The 16,441-nt window shown below is 32.7% G+C and overlaps 2 protein-coding genes across 2 annotated transcripts in view; one reads left to right on the plus strand and one right to left on the minus strand.

The window, feature by feature from the left end:
* The window catches only part of LOC111406685, an 11,218-nt gene extending 513 nt beyond the window's left edge, over positions 1-10,705 (plus strand). The window contains exons 2-6 of the mRNA XM_023036070.1: positions 1,221-1,347; positions 3,374-3,418; positions 6,080-6,294; positions 6,442-6,484; positions 10,214-10,705. Coding sequence (XP_022891838.1) covers positions 1,221-1,347; positions 3,374-3,418; positions 6,080-6,294; positions 6,442-6,484; positions 10,214-10,335 — 552 coding nt within the window. The 3' untranslated portion in view covers positions 10,336-10,705. The remainder of the gene's footprint in view (positions 1-1,220; positions 1,348-3,373; positions 3,419-6,079; positions 6,295-6,441; positions 6,485-10,213) is intronic.
* A 1,119-nt stretch (positions 10,706-11,824) lies between these two features.
* On the minus strand, positions 11,825-15,009 carry LOC111405881 (elongin-C-like). The gene is made up of 4 exons (XM_023034974.1): positions 14,797-15,009; positions 14,210-14,315; positions 12,255-12,377; positions 11,825-12,062 (listed from the first exon to the last, which is right to left on the minus strand). The coding sequence occupies exons 1-3, from the start codon at positions 14,903-14,905 to the stop codon at positions 12,299-12,301; spliced, it is 294 nt and encodes a 97-aa protein (XP_022890742.1). The 5' UTR covers positions 14,906-15,009; the 3' UTR covers positions 11,825-12,062; positions 12,255-12,298.
* Between the last annotated feature and the right edge of the window lie 1,432 nt (positions 15,010-16,441).

Consider the following 16,441-nt stretch of genomic DNA (forward strand, 5'->3'; position numbering starts at 1 on the left):
TCATTCTATTCCTAAGTTAGATGATATGTTAGACGAATTACATGGTGCATGCATATTTAATAAATTTGATCTCAAAAGTGGTAGTCATCAAATTAGGATGAGGGAAGGATATGAATGGAAAACTATTTTTAAAAATAAATATGGATTGTATGAGTGGTTAGTTAGCCATTTGGACTTACTAATGCAACTAGTACATTTATGCGATGCTGAATCATGTTTTGCGTGCATCATAGGAAAATTCATAATGGTTTACTTCGATGATATCTTGATTTATAGTAAAGACTTAAATGAGCATATAAGACATTTACGATGTGTACTCATGGTCTTAAAATAAGAACAACTTTATGCCGACTTTAAAAAGTGTACATTTTGCAGGAAAAGTTGTCTTTCTTGGATATGTGGTTAGTGTAAAAGGGATAGAAATAGATGAGAAGAAAATCAAGGCTATTAAGGAATGGCCAACACTTAAAATCATAACTAAAGTAATAAGCTTTCATGGTTTAGCTAGTTTCTATATGCATTTTGTAAAGACTTTAGCACAATTGTCACACCACTCACGAAAATTATAAATAAAAGTGTAGGATTTCACTAGGACGTTGAACAAAAATGTGCATTTAACACTATTAAAGATAGGTTGCATAGGGCACTGATTTTAAAGCTTTCGAACTTTAACAAAATTTTTGAGATTGAATGTGATGCCTCATGGATAGGAAGTGGAGCTGTTTCAATGAGATTGAAATTCTATAGCTTGCTTCAGTGAAAACCTAATTGGGACAGCTCTCAATTATCCTACATATGACAAGGAATTGTATACACTTGTTTGAGTTTTGGAGACATGGCAGCACTACTTATGGCCAAAGGAGTTCGTGATTCACACCGATCACGAGTCCTTAAAGTATTTGAGAGGTCAAGGTAAGCTAAAAAAAGGTATGCAAGATGGATGGAGTTCACTGAGAAGAAGGTCGAAGTGGTGAAATCACCCCATGAAAAGGTAATGATGCAAATTGAAAAGAAAAATAAGCATTATGCATCGTAAGCAAACAAGGGCGGTGATTGGATTTGGGTACACTTGTGAAAAAAACGCTTTCCAAAACAAAGGAAATCAAAGTTGCAGCCACGAGGAGATGGTCCATTTCAAATTATTGAAAGGATTAATGATAATGCTTACAAATTAAATTTTCCTGGTGAGTATAATGTTTCCTCTACCCTCATTGTGTCAGATCTCTCTCTTTGATGCGGGTACAGATTCGAGATCGAATCGTTTCGAAAAGAGAGGGAATGATGTGATCCATGAAATAAAGGCAACGAATACAAGTCCGAACAATGATCCGTTGATGGTTGAAGAAGGTCCAATGACTCGAACGTGAGTAAAGCGGGTCAAAAAGGCGATGTGATCACTTGCTCAAGCCATAGTGGACGAAACATTGATCAATGCGAGCAAATCAACAAATTTCATGTTAGGCTCGGGAGTCAAAATAAGTTAGGTCAATGTTATTCAAGCATTAGACGGAGGACATGTTGAATTACACTATGCAATTGCATAGTGTAATATTGCATATGGTCACATGCGGTCAATTAGAAAATCACAGTGGCCATTTGAGTTGGTCTATGCACTTACTCTATGTGGCTGCATAGAGTAAAACTGTAGCGAATTGTTCCAATTTCGCGAAAAGTTTCTTAATTATGTCAAAATTCAATTTTTTTAGTATCTTTTGTAATTTTGAGGACTTTTATTTCGTGTCAACTAAGTTTTTATGAGTTTCCTATAAATAGGACATATTATTTCATTGTAAACCATTTTTATCATATATTCAATTGAGAGACAAAATCTTTCATTTTATTTTTCATTGAACTAATTTATTGAACTTATCAAGATTTAGTTTTTGTGGCGTTCAAATATTTCAGGTGAGATTCTCAAGTCTTGTGATTAAAAGGTCAACACATTGTGGTTGATTTGTTGGTTGCTTGGTTTAATATTTTTTGAATCAATCTCAAAACTATGGTTTATTGGCTATCTTGGGCCGTGATTCAATCTCGTATGAGTTTCATAACTTCAATTGCTACGTGGACTCACATCAAAATGTTTGTTATCTACCCATTTAATAATATTTGCCATGTAAAAATTTCAAGTATGAAAAATGAGTCCAATTACTTACTTACAAGGTTCGATTTGCTGATAGTATTAGTCTAATATAAAAAGACTATTTCATAGTTTTAAATATGACAAAGATTTTGTAGTTGAATGTGTGAAGAAATATTGGTACCAATGCTTAACCCTTTTGCTCCTTTTTATTTTTGCCAATTAAATAGCTTTTAATGACAAAATTAAAGCAAATACATTTTTTAGTTTCAGTAAATGTCAATTGCCAATTTAATTTTCTTCTTTATTTTTCTTTAATTTTTCAAAACATAGTTATCATGTTGATTCGATCATTTACCTAAACAAATTATCAGGTCAACAAATTAGTGGTCCAACCAGTGAACCAAGGATTTAACCGCTAGGATATTGAAAGGTCAAAATTTAGTTTTAAAAAAAAAATTAAAAAGGAAGAGAGAATATATCTATTACTTGATAAAGCTGAACATATATACTTTTGTTATACATTACATCAACATCTACCTAATCACGTAGTGGTCAAGCTTTTAACAATTTCTAAGGAAGTTACAGGTTTTAATCTTCCTATTACACCGATTTTTTAATGCCTATGATCCAAATTTTAATTATTTATTTGTACTTTTTAAAAAAATTTAGGAGTATAGTTGCAATATGTTCTTTATTTTTCATTTTTTTATTTTTCTTTTATTTAAATAAGAGGGTATATGCATCATTTTACATCTTTTAATTGAAAAATAGGATAAAAATGATGATTTTCATAATATAATATGAAAATAGAAGTGAAAATGACAAAAAGAAAGAAAGATGGAGACGTCTTGTACTATAATATTAAAAGGTAGGAATGTTTTGTGCTAATTACATTTTTAATAATATATTTGAACTCCTTTGCAATTTTTAAAAAATTTGGGAGTATAATTGCAATTTTTTCTTCAATTTTTCTTTTCTTTTTTTATTTTAATTAAATATAAGCATATATTTGTCATTTTACATTTTTTTAAGAGGTGAAAATGCCAAAGAAAGGAATGATAAAGATGTTTTGCATATTAACATTGAAAGGTAAAAATGTTTTGTGCTAATTACCTTAATGGAAAGGTTTATTTGAAATTTGTTCTATTTTAAAATATCTTCTGGTTTCTAATACTTCCCCCACCACCTTAACACATCAATTTTAAGGAGATGATAGCTTAATCCTCAATGCCTTATATTTGGTGACTACCGGTATGTTAAGTTAGATGACATCTATTCCGTGNTTTTAAGGAGATGATAGCTTAATCCTCAATGCCTTATATTTGGTGACTACCGGTATGTTAAGTTAGATGACATCTATTCCGTGCTTGCTACTCATCAAGCTACTAGCAACGAAGAGGAAACACAATATGTTGTTACGATAAAAGCTTGATTCGGGGCGTCAACATAAGACCGCTTTGCCTATTTCCTATTTTATTATGGCGGTTATATTTTTGTGATGCAAATGCATGAAGCGATGTGAATATGCTAGTTTCAAATCGATTGATTAATAACTTCTATCTTTTTCTAAAAAATCGAAAGAGATAGAGACAAATTCCCTATCTTTATCTATTGATGGGACAACTATCTTTTCATGATCCATCAAAAAAGAAAGAAATCAATATGTATATGATAGTGTCTACATTATACATAGATTATCCAAATGTACTTTTAGGCCAACTCAGTTCTTTTATGAATTTGTACAGTGCAATGGGTTCAATTCAAGGAGGGAAAAGTCTAAATGTAGGTCCGCTAACGCAAAGCATTCCGTTCTCTTGCTGATATTGTCCTACACAAAAAGAAAGAGCGTAGAGCTCAACCTAACTTGTAGGTCTGTTACCACATAGCAAAGAGTTGAGCTTGAACTGGCGAATGGAAGTCACTTTTGAAACCGTACTTCCTACAACTAAGATGTATCTAATCCATTTCCAACTTTTAAAATATGGGTTAAAAATCCAAATTGCCAATTGGGGACCCAATGGTAAGGCATGTTATGCTAGGAGAAATATCAATGTTTTGAAAATCGAATTGGACATGGACCCCAAAAAGAGAGAGGGTAAGATTTAGAGGGTTGAATTAGTGTCTATCAAATCGAATCGAAAATAATATAATTAAATAAAAAATTCGTATATTAATATATATGCTATTAGAACTTTATATCAAGTAAACTTTAAATTTTTAACTTCAAAAATTATTTTAATGCCCATTTCACATGAAGTAACACTAAATGGATGTACAACTAAATAAGAAATAAGACTAAGTGGGCTACGTGTTGAGTAAAGGGAAGAATATATAATTACAAAGATTTTAATACACGCTTTCAAAAACAAGAAATTTGTAAAATTCTTTCAAAAATCATGTGTACATTTGTGACCACCTAATAACAGTTCAAGGTCGCAATAATACACAATTATGTTTATGGTCACTAGTCGCATAAGGTCACAGTCATAAAAATATAAATTATGACTCAAAATCATACATATTATTTATTAGTAACAATTAAGAGCGGACATAAGGAATGGCATTGGGATCACACGACCCCCCAGCTTTTGGGTAAATGCCCTTTTTTCCTTAGTACCAGTTCGAAGTGCTCATGACATAATTTTTTTACGTTGTTATTGGCGCACGAAATGGTTTACAGTAGGAAATGTTACGGCTTGTCAAAGTAGGTCGTTCCAAGTTAATATTTCAAAAATTTCGATAACATGTTAACTTTGAAATTTTTTTGAGGAAGTACGTTAGCTGAATTCACAAACTTGTTTCAAGAACTACATCATAAATATATCCAATGGTTCAAATAGATATAAAATAGTTAAAAGGTGCATCAAACATGTGTCTTAAAAAATGACGTCCAACGTGTCCTTTTTATTAAAAAAAAAAATTCAATTATTTCATTAATATTTATTATTTTTGTGCGAAAGATTTCTCAATATAATTTACATCGTTATTATTAAAATTTATATGGGGGTATGACATCAAAATTTTTTGGAATTTTACATCCGAAAAAGTCATACCCCATGTAAATTTTCGGATGTAAATTTATATGGGGTACAATTTTATGTAAATTTTTTTAACGTAAAATTCCTCACATTTTTTTTTTACAAACTTAATTGTGCCCCTTAACTTGAAATATCTGCATATGCTACTAATCAAAATTTATTTATTTTATCAATCACATGTTATATATTGGTAACTATTTTATTGGTCACAAACACTGTTCGCCCCACTCCTCCGCCGCCACCATTGGATTTCTATACTTGGTTTTATACATAAATGGTTCGGTTCTCGGTTCTAGACCAAGAACCGAATAAGAACCGAATCTTTCTAATTTTTTTTTTATATTGAGTAAATCAAATTATTTTAATTTTAATTTTTTCTAAACAAATTAACAAATTAATGATTTCTAAATCCAAATTTTTGGCCCAATAATTTGTTTCATTTCTAATTTTTTAATTTTTGGCCCAATTACCCATTTTATTGTTTCATTTCTTAGCCAAACAAATCAAATCCACTAAATAACCCTAAGCACCTACAATAAAGTGCATAACGTTGTCTCGACTCTCGCACTTACTCTCACAGCCTATCTAATATTTCAAAACCTATACAATCGTCGGCCGACACTCTGACATCCGATCAAAGCCGTGACTTTCCCGACTGAAGCTTTGATCGTAGCGATCATTTGAACAAGATAGTTTACTAATTTCTGACATTCCAAAACTATTGAATGTATCATTAGTCGTATTTATATAACGTTGTTATAAATGTTAAAAAATTTAATTATAGTACAGAACCGAACGGAACCGAACCGATCCGAACCGAACCGAATGGAACCGAACCCGAACGGTTCCATAATTATATTTGGACCCGACGGTTCCATTTACTAGATACCCGAAAAGTTTGGTTCGGTTTGGTTCTAAAGAGAACCGAACCGAACCGACCCGCGCCCACCCCTACTTTTTAGAATATCATTCAAATTTTTCCGTAACTCTAGCACTACCTCTTCCACGGCAAGTCCGGCGGCGGCGTCGAGTGGAGCAAAGAAGTCGAAGCGAAAAAAGAAGAATCTATTTGAGGTGGTCCAGTTTTTGCCCAACTGGGGCATCGGCTATCACATGGCTAAAATCCATTGGACCGGCGTTTCGAATCAGATTACAAAAATCAATCTGTACAAAGTATATGCCTTTTTCCCTTTTAACAAATGCAAACTTATATGTTTATCTGAGTGGATAACTGTTCGATGTGTGTTTCTGTAAGAATGTGAATCTTACGGAATATTTTTGAAGTATTAGAGTCTAAGGATTTTTGTTGGGATTTTGCAGGATGGAAGGCACGGGAAAGCTTGGGGGATTGTTTACAAAGATGGTACCTTTTTTTTTCTTTCTTCTTTTTTTTTTCCGTTCAATTCTTAAATTTTTGGTTTCCATTTTGGCTCATGTTGTATGCTTTATCTGTCATTATTGCTTACATTTGGTACTGAGAAAATATTTAACATTTCTAGAGAACTGTTTGGACTTTAATCTGTAAATGTCAATACTATATTGGAAGGTGAAGTATTCTAGTTTCTTGAATTTTCTGTTGGTCCGCTACTCCCAAATAAGTTGTAGATATTGTGCAATAGTTGGTTGCCAAAGATTTGTCTGTGAATTTGTTTAGACCCACAAAAGATATAAAGAAAAACTTAGATTATCTTGTATGTGATCTCGTATGACTTCTTCTCTAGTGTAGCTAAAGCACTTCACTACACTTTCATGACCTGCAATAAGGCAAGATAAGTCTGGTGAAACTAGGATCAGAAGTGTGGAATTATACTGCCAGTTAACGGCAAAAATGCAGGACAAGTGTTCTGCTGAAATTTTATTTTTTACATTATATCAAACAGCTTGTTGCACAATTGCTGTTATAGGCTACATGGAATATTCCTGATTCTGCAATGGAAGATAATTACCAACTACAGGATGTAAAAACCATAGCACATTACTCAAAGTTTCATTTCGCAGATTAAGTAGCCCGTTGGATTCCAAGACTTGTAATCTGCCAACATAAAGTTCAAACAAAAACTCAAATATTCCACTCTGTCCTAAATTAGGCTCGAGCAAGAGTTGTAGAATGCTGCTTATTTACCGAGTTCGACATTCCATTAACTATTGTTTCCAGAATTTCATTTAAAATCATAGTCAATGTGATATAATCTTGAATGCCATAAAGAAACACTATCTTGGTTGCTAGTCTTCTCACCAACGGCTTCACCTGTACACAATAGTTATCACACTATCTACATCAGTGATCTTGAGTTCCTTTTGCTTTCATCACATTATCTGCATCAGGGATCTTAAATGCCTAAGAACCAGCAAGGTGTCTGGACCAAACAAAAAAGTCTGTCCAGTAGTTGCAATCTGCGTGACTGAAGTGGAGTTTTTAGCCATAATGTAAAGCAATAGACATATCTTAAGGCGACGGTGTTAGCATCTGGCTCAACATTTTTCACTTGTACATATCCCTTCATTCTCCACAGGATTGCTGGTATAGTCAGCCATGACAATAACTTCATTACCTTCATACTTGTGTATATGAGTAAGTAATTGAATTGTTTCCAGTCACATGGTGAGAACACCCAAATCGATTATACTCCGTTTCTTAAAATTTATGGCTGCTTGACTCTGTTGTGTATGGATTCTCAACAAATTATGTTTGTTGATGGTTTTTGCTGACAAGTACTATCCCCATAAGTAAGGCAATTGTTTCTTCCTTGGAAGCACTTGCAATTTCCTCCTACAACCTTGGTTTTGCTAAATTTATTTATATGTCCCATTTGTCTCAAAGTGAAATTTCACTCTCTTCAATATACATTAGGTACATTTTCAACTGTAATTCCTATTCTTCTGCTCATAGTAAAATGGGTGAAACAAGTGCCAAAATATTGCAAGCTAGAATAGATAGAGAACAACTTCATGCTTAAAGGGTATAGTATTAATTCTTGAAGCATCTAATATGAGGTTCAATTAACAGAGGCACACGATGTTCAGGTACTAGTTAGATAAGTGCTATTGTCAATTTGAGATGGTGATTATCTCTTTTTCCAGTACTTTGTACCTCTATGAAAAATGAAGAAAATTAGAAACAAATTTTTTATTTTTTTCCTATAGTGGAGGGGCCCACCAATCACATTTACAAATTTCTAAATACAGTTGTTATATTTATGATAAATGAGAAAAACAGGGTTTAAATCTTAAAATTTTCCATTAAATATATTTGCATTTTTTCATTTTCTATGCAAGTAAACTAGGTATAAATCTTAAAATTCTTTTTCTTCCGAAAAGACTGGTTGTGGAATGTGTGATTTGTTGTACCATTTCTATGATAATGTGCTGAGGTATTGAATAATTGTAGTTTTATGTAAAATAAGTGGGAGGAATTATGGAAGATTGCTAACCATGCATAGATACAGAACTACCTTTCTGTTTACAAATAACACAGATGAGACGCTGCCCAAGCTCTACTAGTCAGACGCATCTAATAGTGCATGACTGGTGTTATTTCTCTTGATACCTTGCTTGTAGGTGGAGAGGTGTGAACTTGCAAAATAAAAATTAAATTCAATACTTCCTTGAAAATGGTTCAGTATTACAAAAATGTAAGGGAAATACGGTATCTATCTTTAAAGTTTCCCTTAATTCATTTTTGTATTACCTCCTTTGGGTTTTCTGTTGGAACCAAACAAGGAAAAATATTTACCTAATATTTTGCTCCTTTTCATCATTGAATTCCTCGATCCAAACAAAGATAAAATGACACATATTTTATGCATTTTATTCTTCCCATTTCAGAGGGAGGAATTAAATTTTCGTATGATGAGTGCCACAGAAGGGTGATAAGAAGATAAAATAATGTTGATAAACATATCAGATGCAGAGTCTCATAAAATATTCTCAAAATGGAAGTACTGACCATGCAGTATATGAAATGTGGAAATGTGATCACATCTTTCTACTTTTTTTTATATTGTTTATTATTTATGATATGAAATATCATTGTATAACTTGGAGGTTTCTTATTCAAATGTTGCTAGTTAGTTGATACACTTGCCATAGACATCAGACTGGTGCATATCATAGTTGTTTTGTTGGACTAGGTACTCCCAGAGAATTGTTTGATTTACAGGTCAGGAAACCTTGGCAATAAGAAAGGGGGAAAAATCATGCATAGAACAGAGGAAGGCAAGTTGTGGGAACATGCATTTAGCCCTTGTTTTATCCCCATTATTTTCAAAATACATTTTTCTCTCTTTTTTTCAACCACACGTTCTTCATTAAAATAATATTACACGCAAACTCAAAACTTTTTCTTATTTTTTAAACTACACATTCTCCATCAATCTACTATTTCAAAATGCATTCTTACGATAAAATAAGGCTCAAACAGGCTCTCAGTCTTTTGACTTCTGCAATGATGAGCTGAGGCATTGAGTAAATGTTCAAGTAATATGGGTGAGAGCGTGAGACTAGTGCCAGAAATTGCAAGCTAGGAACAGATTGAGAACGACCTTTCCACTTAGAGGGAAAACGATCATCCTTTGAAGCATTTAATATGAGGTTAACTTTGTAGAGAGGCCCAACAAGCTCATGTATACATTCTAGTTAGATAAGTCTTATTGCCTGTATGAAATGACTAATATTTCTTCATTCCGTATTTTAGGAAGACAAGTAAAGGAAACTTTTAATTAGATGTACCATTTCTATGATGGTATCCTGAGGTATTGAGTGATATAAGATTCAAATCTTAATGAGGAGATAATTAATGAAACTCTCCAAATCGAAGAAAATTATTACATGAATAAGAATCCTAAATAATTCTTAATTTTTAAGCAAATCCTAAAATCTAATAGTTGAATGAAACTAAGGTATCTTACTAAGTTCCTACCCTCCACTCTAATTGCCACTATAAGTCATCAAATTTGCAGCTTTTTTGCAGTTCAAACACCTAAAAATGTAGACTTTGTCAATATTTTCCGCTCTTGTTCATTATGCACTCATAACATAAGAATTGCCTTTTGCTCATCCAAGTGCATTTTTATGAATTGTACATGTCATGCAGGCATGTCAGTTGCAGATGCACCCAAGAAAATAAACAGGGTTCAAAAGCGTTGCTGGAAATACATACCAAACTTGATGAAAACCATAGAAAATTCCCCAAAACCAGAAACTCAGGCTGCTTGATATTTACGTGTTCTGCCAGTTTGAACAATCTTCATGATATCATTTCCTTTTGCAGTTGAAGGTATATTCAAATTGAACGTGCAGGGATATCTGAGTGGTATTGAGAAACTCTAATTTCTCTATATATTTGTTGAATTTGTTTATGACAGCCTTATGTTAAATTCTAGGGTAGATCAAAGCCAACTGAATGCAGATATCATTGTCACGTAAATCAGTTGTTGCTTAACTTCTAGGAAAATTTTATGCTGGAGTAACTTCATTTTTGTTTCAATTTGGGGTTACTCAGATTATACTTTGTTACCATTGATTTGCCCAGCAAATTCCGATGTTCAAATGCTCGTTTAATTAGAACAGAGCATTTTGTGAGTTATCCGCTTAGCAAATCTCGAGAATAATTGTGTGATATAATGAGATAGCTGGCCTTGTGCTTTTAAGTTTTATACAAAGTGCTAGCATCGCAGTAAAGCTAAATGCATCTCCAACAATGCTATTAAGGCTCTGTTAGAGCCCCTGTTTTGGGAGGATAAATTTTGTAATTGCACTTTTTTTTTTTTTTTTAATAAAAGAATGTGTGATTAAAAAATAGGAAAAGTGTTGAGTTTACGTGTAAAATTATTTTATTGAGAGAATGTATGAATGAAAATGAATTTGTGAAAAAATTGGATAATGAAATAAAACATTAAAATTATTATTATATAGAAAGTAAGTTTGGCTCAGATTCATAAAGTAAAGAACATTGAAACTAATGAAAAGTCACAAAAAAATTGCTTGATGATCTAATGCAATACCAAGAGCTTGTTTGGCACGGTTAAAAAAATCAAGTAAAATTAATTTTTTTGATCGTTATTTCACTATTACAACCGTTATTTTTGAACTTCATCTCTAATGGTCAAAAAATCAATTATCAAAATCTCAATCAAACAAGCACTAAGAATAGAATACATACATGTGAGTTAAGTTTACCGTATTTAAGTAATACTCGAGTTACTTTTTCTGGAAATCTCCTACTGTTTGTTTACACGAAGTAGCTTGTGATAAGCGACAATTTGTTATTGGATTGAAAATTATAACTGAATGGTTATCATAGTGAGCCTCTTGAATTTTAACGGCTTCAAACTAGAGTTTTCACCACCAATTCAGTTCAAAAAATCCATTCATTCTAAGATGAAGACCTGTTCACACCACACTTTCTAATAATACTAGGTTACATCTTAATCATATGAAAGGTTCATAACCTTTACACATACATTATCACACTTCTATCTCTAACTTTTTTTCTCATCGTATTCTTATTTTTCAAATTAATATAAATTGTTACTAATTATGATTTCTCTCCAAGGGTCAAGTTGTGATTTTATTGTACATAATACATGATGATTTAGCAAATAGGAACAAGTTTCAATATATTTGTGACCATCTTGGATACCATTTCAAAATGCAAAAGATAGTTTCTATCCAAAGACAAAATTATATCAATCTTTCAGAGAAATATGAGCAAATGAAACTTCACATATCACATGCAACAGCATTGCTCAAATAGAGTTCTCATACAACTTTGTCTAACATGTGATTAGAATGTCCATCCTTTCTATAAATGTCTCAAATTATTACATCTTACATATTAACATTCAAGTCACTGATATCACCAGTCTCGAGACAATGAAGACATTAAAAGTAAACATCAAACCTTTAAATAGCAAAGGCTGACAACATCATCTCCTAGATCCCTGAAAATAAACAATGAAGAAGAAATAAGCGGAAAATTTTCGTACACGTCCATAAATTTACAGCACAAAATTTGAAAGCTCTACACGGGAAAGAAACTTTTTCTCAAGTTTCTGAACAAGTAAAAGGGATGTTAAGCATATGGTGAAATAGAGTTCAGGAGAGATGTTTAATGAGAAGAAAGAAGGACTTACAAAGCTAAAGAAAAGTCATTGCCCAGAAATAAGGCAGTGCATGTTCAAGTATGCAAGTAGTTAGCCGCCATCATAAGTTCCAAGGTCAGCTCAGGTTCAATGTGGAACTCAGTCTCCTTCCCACTGCAGAGTAATTATGAATTCCGTCCAAATTGGCATGTAATGATTTCAAATCAAAATTCATCAAAGGGCAAGAAGGAAAAAATGTATTAAATATGTGACAGCACCCTCAGATATTCTCCATAAACTGAATTCACAAGTTTTCTTGTCCAATTAATTAGTTGAGAGATTTTGTTACTAAACATCCATCCACACATATCTAGAGTAAAAAAAGTATTCATTAGTGATTAATGTGACTGTATAAACGAAAAACCCAAGGCAGCTCCAATCTTTTTACATGTAACCATGAAATTTTCAGGCCACCACCTCTAAACTGATCCAAATTCAGCCATGACATTGCCAGCAAAAGTGTGCACAGATCATCCTGATCAGGGGACACCTACGGCTCATGGCAGAACATTAAACCACGTATGCACACTTAATCACCAGTGAAAGATCAATAAAATGTTTGAAAAGTCTCAACCAAGTAGCACATTTTAGAACTATGAGGTGAGGTGCAATCCTCAATAGAATCTCATAAAACAACAAAAAGTATAAACGATACAAAGTATGCCGGTAATAAATCATAAACATCTTAATAAACCAAATTGATAAAACTAAAAATCTATCAATTAAGTAATAAATAACAAATTATAAAATTAGTAATTCACATAACAAAATTGCAATCTATCACAAGAAATATATAAATTACTAAAGGTCTCCTATATCATAACTGCTAATGGATTTTTAAGAGAACCATAAAAATATTTGATTCATTTATTACCATCCCCGTTATTGTCGGTTTCTTCTTATTCTTTTACCTTATCCATCACTTGCACTGAACATTCCCCTTCCTCTTCTCCTTCCCCTTCCCCTTCCCTTCCCCTATAAGGACAGCAGAAGGAAACAAGACAAAAAATAAATAAATAAATAAAATGAAGTTATGTGCCTTCTACCACTGAAAAGTTGTTCGCTTGCATACAGATTTATAGTACTTCAATTAAGGCACACTTGCTCTCATCTCTTTTCTCCAATTCTTTTTTCGCCCCTAATTTTGAAGGTGTTTAAAATAGTCCATGAAAACATTCTATGGTATAAAAAAAATAATCCAAAAAAGTGAGGCTAGTAATAGGAAAATCCAGAACGACAAATGAGCACAACGTGTAACCTTGGAGCATTTAATAGAAGTCTAATGTGATGCGTGCCTAGAGACATAAGTCTCGGGCAATTCCTAAAATATTGGATTAGTAAACAGGCAAAAGTAGAAAGATGTGAAGGGAATGTGATACTATTAGTGAAGAAAAAAGACATTAGCTGCTAATATACATTTTGTGATGTTTAACATCCATTTTTAGCAAATCCACGTAATAAATTTTAAATCAATATCTTGTGAGACAAAATGTCCTTTTATTTCATATTCTAGTAAGTTCATTTAATACGACAATTCTCCACGGGTAGCTTCACCTATGTGAATCCAAATCAAACGTCATTCATTTTAAGTTTTGAGTTAAGTGTCAGCTGTTACCTACATGTCAATCCGTACAGCATGAATACGTCACAACAGATATTCCAATTATTTTGGGCGTGAGATAGGAAATAAAACACGGGGGCTAAAGTAGCAGTAGGCAGTGCAACAAAGCTACGGCTACTAATAAGGAATTGAGGAGGGGATAATAAATGCTGGGTGAGACTCTAGCTCCCTTCCTCTCCAAGCTTTTTTATCTTTTTTATCCATCTAATAATAATAATAGCAAAACACCAATACAGATTTACTCTGACTAAAACAATTACATAAAAGAATTGTAATCTCATTAACCAAAAGAGATTAAAAAATAAATCAACGGGAAAGTAATTACCTAGCATATTGAAGAGACCAGTAAAAGTACTGGCAAATCTTCTCCAGAATGGTTGTGCTTATCTCTGGAAAAGTCACTTCTCCATGCTCCGTTTCAGCAAAACTCCCTAAAATTCACCAACTAACACAATCTTAAGAACAAAGAATGTCCAATCTACAATATCCAAGAAACTATTTTCAAGACGCAATGAAAACTCAAATCAAATCCAAAATAGAAAACTGAAGCACAAAATATCGTAATTAATTTTCAAAAGCCTAATTTTACAAAAGCTACAAAATCTAAAATCGATGAAATAAAATGAATTGAGAACATCATTTCATAGTACCAGCTGTCCGTCCCAACATAATCTATGGCATGTGGGGATAAAATTAGAAGACTGAAATCAAAGAAAATAAGTTATTAAACAGACAATAAGTAAATAAAATCGAATAATACGTCGATTTCACAAGAAAAACTAAACCCTTGACATTGAATAAGAAACCAAAGAAGTAAAATACGTTAAATTTGCAAATAATAATGAAAATTTCAAAACCCATATATTTATTATTCATGATTTGGAATGATTTTTCTATTCGCTGGTGACCGACCTGGAGAGGTGAGCATGTTGCGGATTGTTTGGGAGACCATTGCGGCCTTTTTATCGATGACGAATTCGAAGCCCTCGGCGCTAATCAGCTTCACCTTGTCTTCCTTCATCTTCACTCGGCACCAAACTACGAAATTTTGACCAAAAATCGTGAAGTATGCAGAGGACTTCAGGTATGGGTAATTTTATTGCCAAACAATTTGTCCCCCCATCCCCAGGCTTCCCAATATAATTGGACGGAAAATTTCCTTTAATTTCATGGAAAAAATAATTTTTGCCAAAATTTTTCTTAATTTATCCTTATTTAATTTCCAGTACATAGTAGTAAATGATTGTTAAAATTAGTAAAGAATTTGAATGAATTAATTTGAATAAAAATAAATGAGAGTTGTTCCATATTTTCAAAAATTGAGAAATTTATGCATTTGGATGATTTAAATAAGTTGACATATTAAGTGGGGAAAATTGAATAAGAAGTATATTAAAGAAGGAACAAAATAAAATATTTTAAATTAGGAAATATGCTTATATATTTGGGATAAGAGAAAAATGAAACTCAATCTATATAATTGGGACGAAGGAAGTAGTTCTTACTTTATATGATTTTTATTTATTTATTTTATTCTCTCTCGTTAAACCATGAATACAAAAAGAGTTGCATGTTTGAAAATTCACTCAACTTATGATGTGATATTCTTACGGATTGCTCACTAAACTTTGGCGGCGTTTGTTTTCCATTTTTGTAAAAATGAGAATGAAAAATATAGTCACTATGGACCTCATACAAGAGATAGAAATTTAAATTTGATGACTTGATATGATGGATAACGGTCATATTTTTCAATTTAATGCGGGAAAGAATGGAAAACAAACAAGAGCTTTATTCTACTTTACAATACTTACTAAATTTTTTTCGTTAGCACTCCATTCATCATCTTAAAAACTCTATTACCTTATTCCATGGCAAGAATGAGGGAGTGTGTGTGTGTGTGTTTTGCAACGAGAAAACAATGTGTGAAGCAAGTTCTATTGGTTGAGTGATTACCATAGTTCATTTTTGTTTTTCTCTTTTCTCTAGTGGCTGTAATCACTACTATCATCAACCTTCGTGGGTGAGAAATCTTGTCACGACTGGAGTATGGTTTTGCTATGGGTCAAGTCAAACTCTATTAGTGTTCGTTTGATAATTTTTTTGAGCCCGAATTTAAGATTTCTTAAAAACTTTGCCTACAAAAATCATTCTCTTTATGAATGGGCCCTTCAAGTATGCTTATTTCGCTTCAAATGTCAAATATCAGTAGTTGGGTAACAAGTCCTCATGGCTTCTTCTCTTGTTCTAAGGTTCATAGTGACTATAGACTCTATCGATTGAAATTCATAACTATGGTAATTAAAAAAGAAAAAAAAATTGAAAATGAACGGCCTTTGAGGCGGGTTGAACGGCTGGATAGAGGGGTATATGGGAATGTCAATTTAGCTCACCGACACGAGTCGCCTTTGACTTGCTCCGAAAAAAACTTGAGTCGGCCCGACCTAAGCTAGCCCTGGGCTCACAAGCCTTTTAAAAAAATAGAAAATGGGAGCAAAAAATGCTGCCTCAAAGGTAGCCCAGCTGCTGCCTTAAAAGGCAGCAATTTATATATTAA

The sequence above is a fragment of the Olea europaea genome, chromosome 12 (assembly GCF_002742605.1).
Source record: "Olea europaea var. sylvestris chromosome 12, O_europaea_v1, whole genome shotgun sequence".
Lineage (NCBI taxonomy): Eukaryota > Viridiplantae > Streptophyta > Magnoliopsida > Lamiales > Oleaceae > Olea > Olea europaea.

Bases quoted from the DNA above. Each gene is read 5' to 3' on its own strand.
- LOC111405881 (XM_023034974.1), bottom strand. From the start codon at position 14,905: ATGAAGGAAGACAAGGTGAAGCTGATTAGCGCCGAGGGCTTCGAATTC. The intron at 14,316-14,796 runs GTCGGTCACCAG...GGTGAATTTTAG, and splicing joins CAACATGCTCACCTCTCCAG to GGAGTTTTGCTGAAACGGAG. The intron at 12,378-14,209 runs GTAATTACTTTC...ATTACTCTGCAG, and splicing joins TGGTCTCTTCAATATGCTAG to TGGGAAGGAGACTGAGTTCC.